The following is a 9352-nucleotide window of genomic DNA, read 5'->3' as shown; positions in this document are numbered from 1 at the left end:
TGGTGCGGCTTACAAGCGGCCTCAGGGGAGGCTTATTAAAAACATGTCCAAACTTTTACCACACCCTACAGGGGCCATGTAATGACACAGTGCCAGCTCTCGAGGAATTTCATCATCGTACGATTTTTCGAGGATTTAAATAGTTGCATTAAGCATGCCACCAAGGTACTTTCACCCCTGGTGGCAGGGGCTGCCCCTCCCTCATCTGCACAAGGTCTGCGCATGTTGCAAGGACATCACATAGCCATTCCGCTTCCGGGCGTGATTCCGTGTGCTGCTTTGCAGATCTGCAATTCCTGACGCTGAAGCCCTAGCAGAGTAATAAATGTCTCAAATGTTGCATGCGGGTGCGAAAAATGCGGGGGGCTGGCATGTGTTATGCGATGGCCTCCTTTGAGAGCACAAGAATTTTTGAGCCCAACGGTGCCACAAGACCCGCACTTCCTTCACAAATCGGACGTGTTCCCTCTCAATACCCAGAGACTACCTCGGAAATGGTGTGGTTTACAAGCGGACCCGGGGGAGGCTTATCCGAAACGCGCCCAAACTTTTAGCACACCCTACAGGGGCCATGTGCTGACACCGTGCTAGCTCTCGAGGAATTCCAGCATCGTACGATTTTCCAAGGATTTAAACGGTAACAAGGGCCATGTGATGACACGGACGAAAAACTCAAAAATAATAATACTTGAATCAATGGTATCGTGAATCTTCTCTGCCCGGAACAGGTGAAGATTTAAATCAATGGTACATCTTCTTAACATGAGTGTAATGAAGATCAAAGCTTATTGTGTCTAGACTATCCAACTATTTAAACTGGTCATGTTGCTTATCTCTAGGCAAGGTGGGACTAAAGTTTTTGCTGAGAGCTGGAGCTTTGCCGAGAGCTGCTCTTGGCCAAGCATTGCTACCGTCACCACGCCGTTATTCGCCCCGGATGAGCCACATGGCAACACGTTGCCGTGTGACAGTTGTTTGGCTGCCGGTAAATAGTGCCTTTGCCGAGTCACATGTTGCGGAGTATGACTCTCGGAAATATCATGTGTTTGCCGAGATGCCCCTGTTGCCGAGAGGTACTCTCGGCGTCTATTAGTTTGCCGAGCGCATGTGTTTTAGCTCTCAGCGAAGAGCCTGCCACCCGGCGTATAAGGAAATTCCAGAAGTGTAGACGGTGTGTTAAGAGTCACCACCAATGGGAAGGGAAGACGAGGGGCCCTATTGGATCCTGCAGGTCGATGTTCTCATCACCGAGTATTGTCGGTTCCACCGGTAACTTCCACGGTGAGGACAAGGGTGTGAAGAAGAGGAATCAATATTTATGTTTGTTCCCGGGCCGCTGATCTTATCTGAGTACTATGGTTTGTGCTCGACGAGTCATTATTTTGTTGAAAAGAATTTAGTGTGTAAAAGTTGTGCGTCTGGATTCTAATTTGTAATAATCCTTACATCTTAGTGTTGAAACTGACATTGTCCTTAAGTTACAAGTTTTAATTATACTTGGAGTGCTCCACCCGGTGTGCGCTCTGCTGAGAAATTCCAGAAAAATCCATATTTTTTGTGAAAAGAAATAGTAACTTGTTTATACATATTGAAAGTTAAAGAAGAAAAAACAATCAAACAAAGAAACAACAAACACCCGTACGCACTTGTCGTTACATTCATTAACCCTTTACTACAAGATATGATCACCTCTGTGTACATTACATGCCTATGCATTATGTAAGCATGCATCTTCCTTTATCTATCATGTGAGTGACAACGGCCAAAATCATCTCATTGATCTGCCAACTCCTGCTGCTTCTTCAGCACTTGGAACGTTAGCCCCCTCTTATCGTCAGCGGCAGCATCGATGGAGATTGTCGAGCCAGCACAGGCTTCTCCGTCGACCAGCATGTCCGAGAGAATCGTGGTCACGTGATTCTGCACCCACCTTCTAATGGGCCTTGCGCCGTCCACCTACGGGCGTTGAAGCGTTAAAAACTGGACAATGGATCGACATCTTGTGATGGTTATGAAAAAAAGCTACTGTATATATACTCACCGGGTCATGTGATTCTGACAGGATGACGTCTAGGGCCGCATCAGTTGCATGTACAGCGACACCCTTGGAAGCTACTGTCGAAATGACATTATTTATCTGGATTTTCACAATCTTCCTCAATTCATCGTGTGAAAGTGGCTCGAATATCACAACCTTATTTAGTCTATTGATAAGTTCAGGCTTAAAGCGCTTCTTAACCTGCATGAACAAGTGTATATAAGATGATCATTGACTTGCCAATCGAGGACGTTACAAGAATAGTTGGGATTCACAAACCTGATTCATGAGGAGATCTCTTCCAGATTTGATTGTATTTTCGCCCATAATTCTCGACGGTAGGTGCTCTGCTCCTATATTTGAGGTCATAATGACGATAGTGTTCTTGAAATCTACAACTTGCCCTTTGCCATCGGTCAACATAGCATCGTCGAGCAGCTGGTGAAAAACCTTGAATACCGAGGCATTTGCTTTATCCACTTGGTCGAAAAGGATAACACTATATGGGAGCCTCTTGACTTTCTCGGTGAGTTGTCCATATTCTTCATAGCTTTAGAAAATCAAATTTTGTTATTTGAGATATGTGTGTGCCTAGAAACAAAAAGTGTATATCAAGTTTAAGAATCAAACCTTCGAGATCCTCCGGTGAGACGTGACACAGATCCACTATCAGCATATTCCGACATATCAAAGCGAATCAATGCCTTCTCGTTGTCAAATATCTTCTCAGCGAGGGCTTTAGCAAGTTCTGTCTTTCCGACGCCAATCGGGCCCAAAAAGAGGAATGCACTTATCGGTTGTCCGATTTGTCCAAATCCGAGCCTAGAACGTAGGACTGCTTGCGCAACCAAATTAACAACTTCATCCTGGCCAATAACACGCTCATGCAATTTTTTCGCAAGGTGGATCAACTTCTCGTTCTCCTCTTGGTCAAGTGTAGCGAGAGGGATTTTAGTCCATCGGCTCACAACCTTCAAATGAATTTTAGATGTGAAGAACACAACACATTGAAAGCATACAGGAATTCCCCGAAAACAAATTACATATGGGAATTAATTATTCACGGATATGATTAGGACTTACCCGTGCTACATGTCCAGGGCCAACAACAATTTCCAGGCTCGTTTGTTTGTCGGCGTGCATCTTTATTGTAGCGCATGCCTCATCCATAAGATCAATTGCTTTATCAGGGAATTTGCGGCCTGGCAATGATCAGATACATCAATTATCTTCAACATAAACAATTATATACTCTCCCCGTTTCTTTTTAGTCCGCATATAAGATTTGGTCAAAGTCAAACTTTATAAAGTTTGACCAACTTTGTAAAAACAAAATATCAACATCTACAATACTAAACCTATATGGTATGAAAATCAATTTCATAATGCATCTAAGAGTATTGATTTCATATTGTGAATCTTGATATTCTTTTCTATAAACATAGTCAAAGTTAATAAAGTTTGACTTTGATCATATCTTATATGCAGACTAAAAAGAAATGGTGGGAGTATATAGTACTCTCTGAGTCTCTTTATCAGAGTATTTCTGTATACGGAGGGGGTATAATTAAGTGATACTCTAAGAGTAAACTGAATTCTTGAAGTATGTATGTATAGGTACCAGTAATGTAGCGGGCAGCGAGATGTGCAGCGGCTACAAGAGCATCGTCCTGGATTTTCAGGCCATGGTGTTCTTGGTACCTTGGCTTCAGCCCTCGCAGGATGGCAACGGTTGCATGCACACTTGGCTCCTCGACGACAACCTTCTGGAACCGCCGCTCAAGTGCGGCATCTGTCTGAACATATTTTTGATACTCTTCGGAGGTCGTGGCGCCCACGCAACGAATGCGGCCGCGGGCCAGCGCCGGCTTGAGGATGTTGGCGGCGTCTATGGGGCCTCCCTTGTGCCCGCCGGCGCCAACGACCATGTGCATCTCGTCGATGAACAAGATGACCTTGCCTTCCGCCTCCTCTGCCTCCTTGATGGCGTCTTTGATGCGCTGCTCAAACATGCCGCGCCAGTGCGTCCCGGCCATCATGGCCCCCATGTCAACCTCCACGATGCGTGCGCCGACAAGCGTCTCGGGGACGTTCCCGGCCGCGATGCGCTGTGCGAGGCCCTCAACGATGGCCGTCTTGCCGACCCCCGCGGCGCCGACGAGCGCGGCGCAGTTCTTCGTGCGCCGGCAGAGGATGCAGACGACGCGGTCAATCTCGTCGTCGCGGCCGATGACGGGGTCGGTCGTGGTAGCATCCAAGGTCCTGAGGCTGCCGGTGGCGTCCAGGGGCTTGACGCCGATGAGTTCGTTGTAGTTTGTTTCCGAAGGGCGTTTGTCGTACTTGAACTCGTCGAGCAACGTCCACGTTGCCCAGGCTAGAGCAGCGCTGGCAACGGCCGATGCTCCGACGAAGAGCATGCTTTCCGGGGAAGACCACGACATAGCTACTATACGATCGAGCTCTCCAACTGCAAGTGAGGAACAAGAATATGAAAGCGCCGACAAAAGCGTTCGATCCGTTTCGATACGATTCCACGTGCAGGTGCAGCACAAAGATCGTTAATCGCCGTGTGTCTCTCTATATCTTGTCTGTATTGCCGATGTGCCGCAAGATGTACTGTATTTATGAGTATACGACAGATCTCTTCCAATCCGTCTCGGTATATAGAAGAGAACGACCACCTCTCGGAAATTGGATGTGGATTTGTGTGGGGAAAAGTACGGAGCGTTTCTTCGTCCGTTACTATTCCAACAATCGTACGTCGCCCTCTCGTCCACGTGGTATTTCACCTCGCACAGACGAAAAACCCTCTAAACCTTGATGATGAGATTAAGGTTGGTGTGGGTCGGGTGGTATGGTCCTCCTCATTGCTCGGAGTTTGGAGCAAACCTTTCCAGGGAGTGAATGATCCTTTAATGGCTGAATCTATGGCATTGCAGGAAGGCGTGTTATTTGCTAAATTTTGAGACTATCGGCATGTGATAATAGAGACAGATTGCCAAAGAGTTGGTCAATGGACTTGTTGCCACATCCTCTTGCAAATTGGAATTGGAATTGAAAATTGGATGTGGATTTTTTTTCTGTTTTCTTGTGTGTGTGTGTGTGTGTGTGTGTGTGTGTGTGTGTGTGTGTGTGTGTGTGTGTGTGTGTGGAAAGTCCGCCGTTCGTTCCTTCCCAACCATCCTAAGTCGCCCCGTCGGTATTTCACCTCGCACAGACTAAACTGCAGCCCTATACATAGAAAAAGTTTAAAGAAAAAAGTATTTCAACTCTCCGGTCCTTTTTAGTCTATATGTAAGTTTTGTCCGAAGTTAAAGTATCTCTACTTTGACCAAAGTTATAGAAAAAAATATTAACATTCACAATACCAAATTAATATTGCTAGATTCATTAGGAAATGTAGTTTCATACCATATATATTTGGTATTGTAGATGTTTATATTTTTTAATATAAATTTGGTCAAACTTAGTAGAGTTTGACTTGACCCTAATCTCATACGCAGAGTAAGAGTACATGCACAAAAAAGGACATCATGAGTCGTGAGGCTCCAACCACGCAAAACCCTGAGCATACAGGAGGCGATCGTGTTCGCGACTGGAAGGCTAGGGTTAGGATTTCAGCGGGGGTGGCGCCGACGACGTGAGGGAAGCAACTGCTTTCTCCTCTCTCCTCGGCCGGATTCGGTGTTTGAGCGTCTTGGCTGTGCTGCTATGGCGTCTCTGAAGGGTAGTACTCCCGCAAAAACAACCGGCGCTAGCACAAGCAAGTGGTCATCTCAATCTTCGGTGAATGTGAAAGCGTCAGAGGAGGCAGGTGCGCTCTCGGCAAGGATGGGAGGAGATGGGGTTCGTCTTTTTGTAAACCCTAGTCCAACTATGCTCAAGGTCACCAGATGGGCGACAGTGGGGAAGGTCTTCTTGCCGCGCCCTCTGAATCATCATGCTTTAGAGAGGGCTATGCAGAGGGCTACCCACCCACCAACTCACACAAAGAGAAAGAGGGGCCCGAAATAGCTGTTGGTGGCCAAAGGTGATCTAGATAGGCAGATTCATCATGACGCATTCATTGGCGATAAATGACAGAAAATGTTGGTCTTTGAATGTATCTCAGAAAAGGACAATGAAGCAGCAGACCTTGTGGTGAGGGCCGCCGAGAGCAATGAATGTCCTTGCCTGGAACTGTCGGGGACTGGGGTCGGACATGATAGTTAACGAACTTAGGGACCTGATATGGTCTTACAACCCAACGGTGGTGTTTTAGAGTCTGACAAAGAAACGGTCCAGAGTAATGGAAAGGTTGAGATGGAGTATGGATTTTAGACAAGGTGCAACTATAGATATTGTGGGTCAGAGTGGTGGATTAGCTATGTGGTGGAGAGATAATGTGCAAGTAACTTTGAGGCCATGGTGTTAGTTCTACTTGGATGTTGAGAATTCATTTGAGGGCAACTCATGGAGATTCACTGGAATCTACAAGGAACCTTGGACTGAGTAGATGCCCAAAACGGGGAATGATATCCAGTACCTGAGGAGACAAGATAATCTACCATGGTTGAGTGCATGCGACTCTAAGGAGATTTTTTTTCCAAACAGAGCCAAAAGGAGGGAACCCGAGATTGTTCATGAAAATGGAAGATTTTCGAGAGTGCTTGGCTGACAGCAGCCTTGTGGATCTCAGCTTCTCAGGTTATTCATTTACACGGGATAACAAGAGAGATAGGGAAGAGACTACTCAGGTGGCTTGGACCGTGCAACGTGCAACGATGAGTTCATGAGCTTGTTCCATGAGACTTCCATTGAACACATCATTAACGAAGAATCAAACCATGATGCGTTGTTAATCCATGTCTCAGCGGCACATGCTACTAATGAAAGGAATAAAGCTTTTGATTTCAGATATGAGGAAGCATGGACGCAGCATGAGCAATATGATGATATGGGAGCCGAACCATTATCTGTCAGGATAGGGCATCTCCAAGGCCAACCTACAAAGCGTCTACATCCTCCAGACTATGGAAGCCATCTAACGTAGGTCTATATTGGTTCGCAGGATGGTGCGGACGTGTTTTCTCCCGCAAACCAAAGACATATGTGGGGGAGGTCTGCTTGAGTAAGGACATCACACACGTAGGACTCCGACACTCCCCCATCCAAGATCCTTTCCGGAACCCACACCTCCATTCTTCCCATTTTCTCTCCTTCTTTCTTTCTTGCCTTCGTCATTGCTCCACCACCCTCACTGCAACGCCACATCCCTGCTGGAACTCTATGATACGTCTACAACGTATCTATAATTTTTTATTGTTCCATGCTATTATATTATCTATCTTAGACGTTTTATATCCATTTATATGCCATTTTATATGGTTTTTGGGACTAACGTATTAACCTAGAGCCCAGTGCCAGTTTCTGTTTTTCCTTGTTTTTGAGTTCTACAGAAAAGGAATATCAAACGGAGTCCAATTGACCTGAATATTTATAGTGATTTTTTATGGACTAGAAGAAGCCCCCGAAGCAAAAGAGTTAGGCCAGAAGAGTCCCGAGGCCACCACAAGGATGGAGGGTGCCCCCCTAGGGCGCGTCCTCCGGTCTTGTGGGCGCCTCGTGGACCCCCCTGACTTGTTCTCGACGCCAAAAGTTTCTATAAATACGAAAAACCCAAGAAATAAACCTAGATCGGGAGTTTCACCGCCGCAAGCCTCTGTAGCCACCAAAAACCAATCAGGGCCCTGTTCATGGGAGTCCTAAAGAAATATGTCCGTTACCGTGCTAGGCCAGAAGGAAGCATCTCCATGGACCATCAAACAGAGGATGTCATCGGGTTTTGTGTTGACTTTATTCCTGGCCTTAAGAAGATAGGTCTCCCTCAATCGCGGTATGAGGGGAGACTGACTGGAAAAGGCACGCTTGGAAGGGACTCAATAATATGCAGGGACGGATATTCTTGGTCTCAAGCACGCTACACAGTTCTACAGAACTCTACCTTGGTGACCCCGTATGTCGATGAACACAAGAACAGTCTGCGCTCCAAACACCCGGAGCAGTGCGACGACTGGATTACATGTGAACACAGCAGGACTTTCAGCAGTTGGTTGGAAGCACGTCTCAGAGGTGACAACACTGTTTGTGATGAGCTGTACTTGTTGTCCAGGGGACCATCTTCGACTGTTACTAAATAAAATAAAATAAATAAAATAAATAAATAAAATAGTATTTCGTTGTAAGTAGAAACAAAATAAAATAAATAAAGCAAGAAACAAAACAAAAAAACAAAAAAAGTGTTTTCAAATTTGAGAACTAATGGCACTAACAGAAAGTTTATAATTTTTCTAAAACTTAAAGCAAAATGAATTAAAAAATAAAGCAAAAAAACAAAAGAAAATAAATAATGCAGAAAACAAAAAAAAAACTTGGAAAAAAATAAAAATAGCAACAATAAGTAAAGAAAAAAAGTGCCTCCTACTAGGCCCCGACGGCCTGAATACGACTACAAACCCACCATGGGCCAGGATTCTGGCCCACAGGAGGCCCAGTAGGCCCATCAGGCAAAGCAGTAGTAAGTAGGCCCGTAAGCCTGCAGTGGAGAGGAGCTCGAGAGGGGTGTGGCAGTGGGGCTTATAAACCACTGCGCGTCCCTCTCAGCTAGCAAGGTGGGACTAAACTTTCGTGCCGCACCGCGCCAAGACACGACCTTTGGTCCCGGTTGGTGCCACCAACCGGGACTAAAGGGGGGGCATTGGTACCGGTTCGTGGAACCAACCGGTACCAACGCCCCCCCTTTAGTCCCGGTTGGTGGCACCAACCGGGACCAAAGGCCGCCGCTTCCCGCCCTTTGGGCTGCTGAAAAGAGGCCTTTGGTCCTGGTTGGTGGCACCAACCGGGACTAAAGGGGGCATTGGTCCCGGTTGGTTTCACGAACCGGGACCAATTCTCTTCATATATAACTAGCACTTAGCAGTTTCTCCAAAATCCATTCCTTTCTTCTCCGCCCGATGCCGCTGCTCGATCTGCCTCGTCGCCGTCGCCGCCGAGCCGTCAGGCTGCTCCACCTCGTCGTCGCCGCCGCCTCCGACGCCGTCAGGCTGGTCCACCTCACCGCCGTCGCCGCCTCTGACGCCGTCAGGCTGCTCAACTTTGCCGTCCCCGCCGCCCTCGACGCCATCTGCCCCGACGCCGGCGTCGTTCCCCGCGCCCCGACGCCGCCCGCCGTGCCCGCCACCCCCCTGTGAGCACCTGCCTCGTTCCCGCACCCCTGCCCTGCTCTGCACCCCTGCCCTGCCCCGCTGGCGCCACCGCTGCCGCCACTGCCCGGCT

The 9352-nt window shown here is 47.3% G+C and overlaps 1 protein-coding gene across 1 annotated transcript; it reads right to left on the bottom strand.

Moving 5' to 3' along the window:
• Window positions 1-1616: 1616 nt before the first annotated feature.
• Window positions 1617-4698, bottom strand: LOC123083289 (chaperone protein ClpB1-like). The gene is made up of 6 exons (XM_044505364.1): window positions 3660-4698; window positions 3122-3240; window positions 2669-3009; window positions 2318-2588; window positions 2042-2239; window positions 1617-1956 (listed from the first exon to the last, which is right to left on the bottom strand). Exons 1-6 carry the CDS (start codon window positions 4477-4479, stop codon window positions 1774-1776), a joined length of 1932 nt encoding a protein of 643 aa, XP_044361299.1. The 5' UTR covers window positions 4480-4698; the 3' UTR covers window positions 1617-1773.
• Between the last annotated feature and the right edge of the window lie 4654 nt (window positions 4699-9352).

The sequence above is a fragment of the Triticum aestivum genome, chromosome 4A, assembly GCF_018294505.1.
Source record: "Triticum aestivum cultivar Chinese Spring chromosome 4A, IWGSC CS RefSeq v2.1, whole genome shotgun sequence".
NCBI classification, from domain to species: domain Eukaryota; kingdom Viridiplantae; phylum Streptophyta; class Magnoliopsida; order Poales; family Poaceae; genus Triticum; species Triticum aestivum.
This window is presented reverse-complemented; position numbering and strand designations above follow the sequence as displayed.

What these genes read in the sequence shown, in the direction of transcription:
- LOC123083289 (XM_044505364.1), bottom strand. Translation starts at nt 4,479, where the DNA reads ATGTCGTGGTCTTCCCCGGAAAGCATGCTCTTCGTCGGAGCATCGGCC. An exon ending in CGCTGCCCGCTACATTACTG is followed by an intron (nt 3,241 to 3,659) that starts GTACCTATACAT and finishes GATCATTGCCAG; the next exon opens with GCCGCAAATTCCCTGATAAA. An exon ending in CTCACCGGAGGATCTCGAAG is followed by an intron (nt 2,589 to 2,668) that starts GTTTGATTCTTA and finishes GATTTTCTAAAG; the next exon opens with CTATGAAGAATATGGACAAC.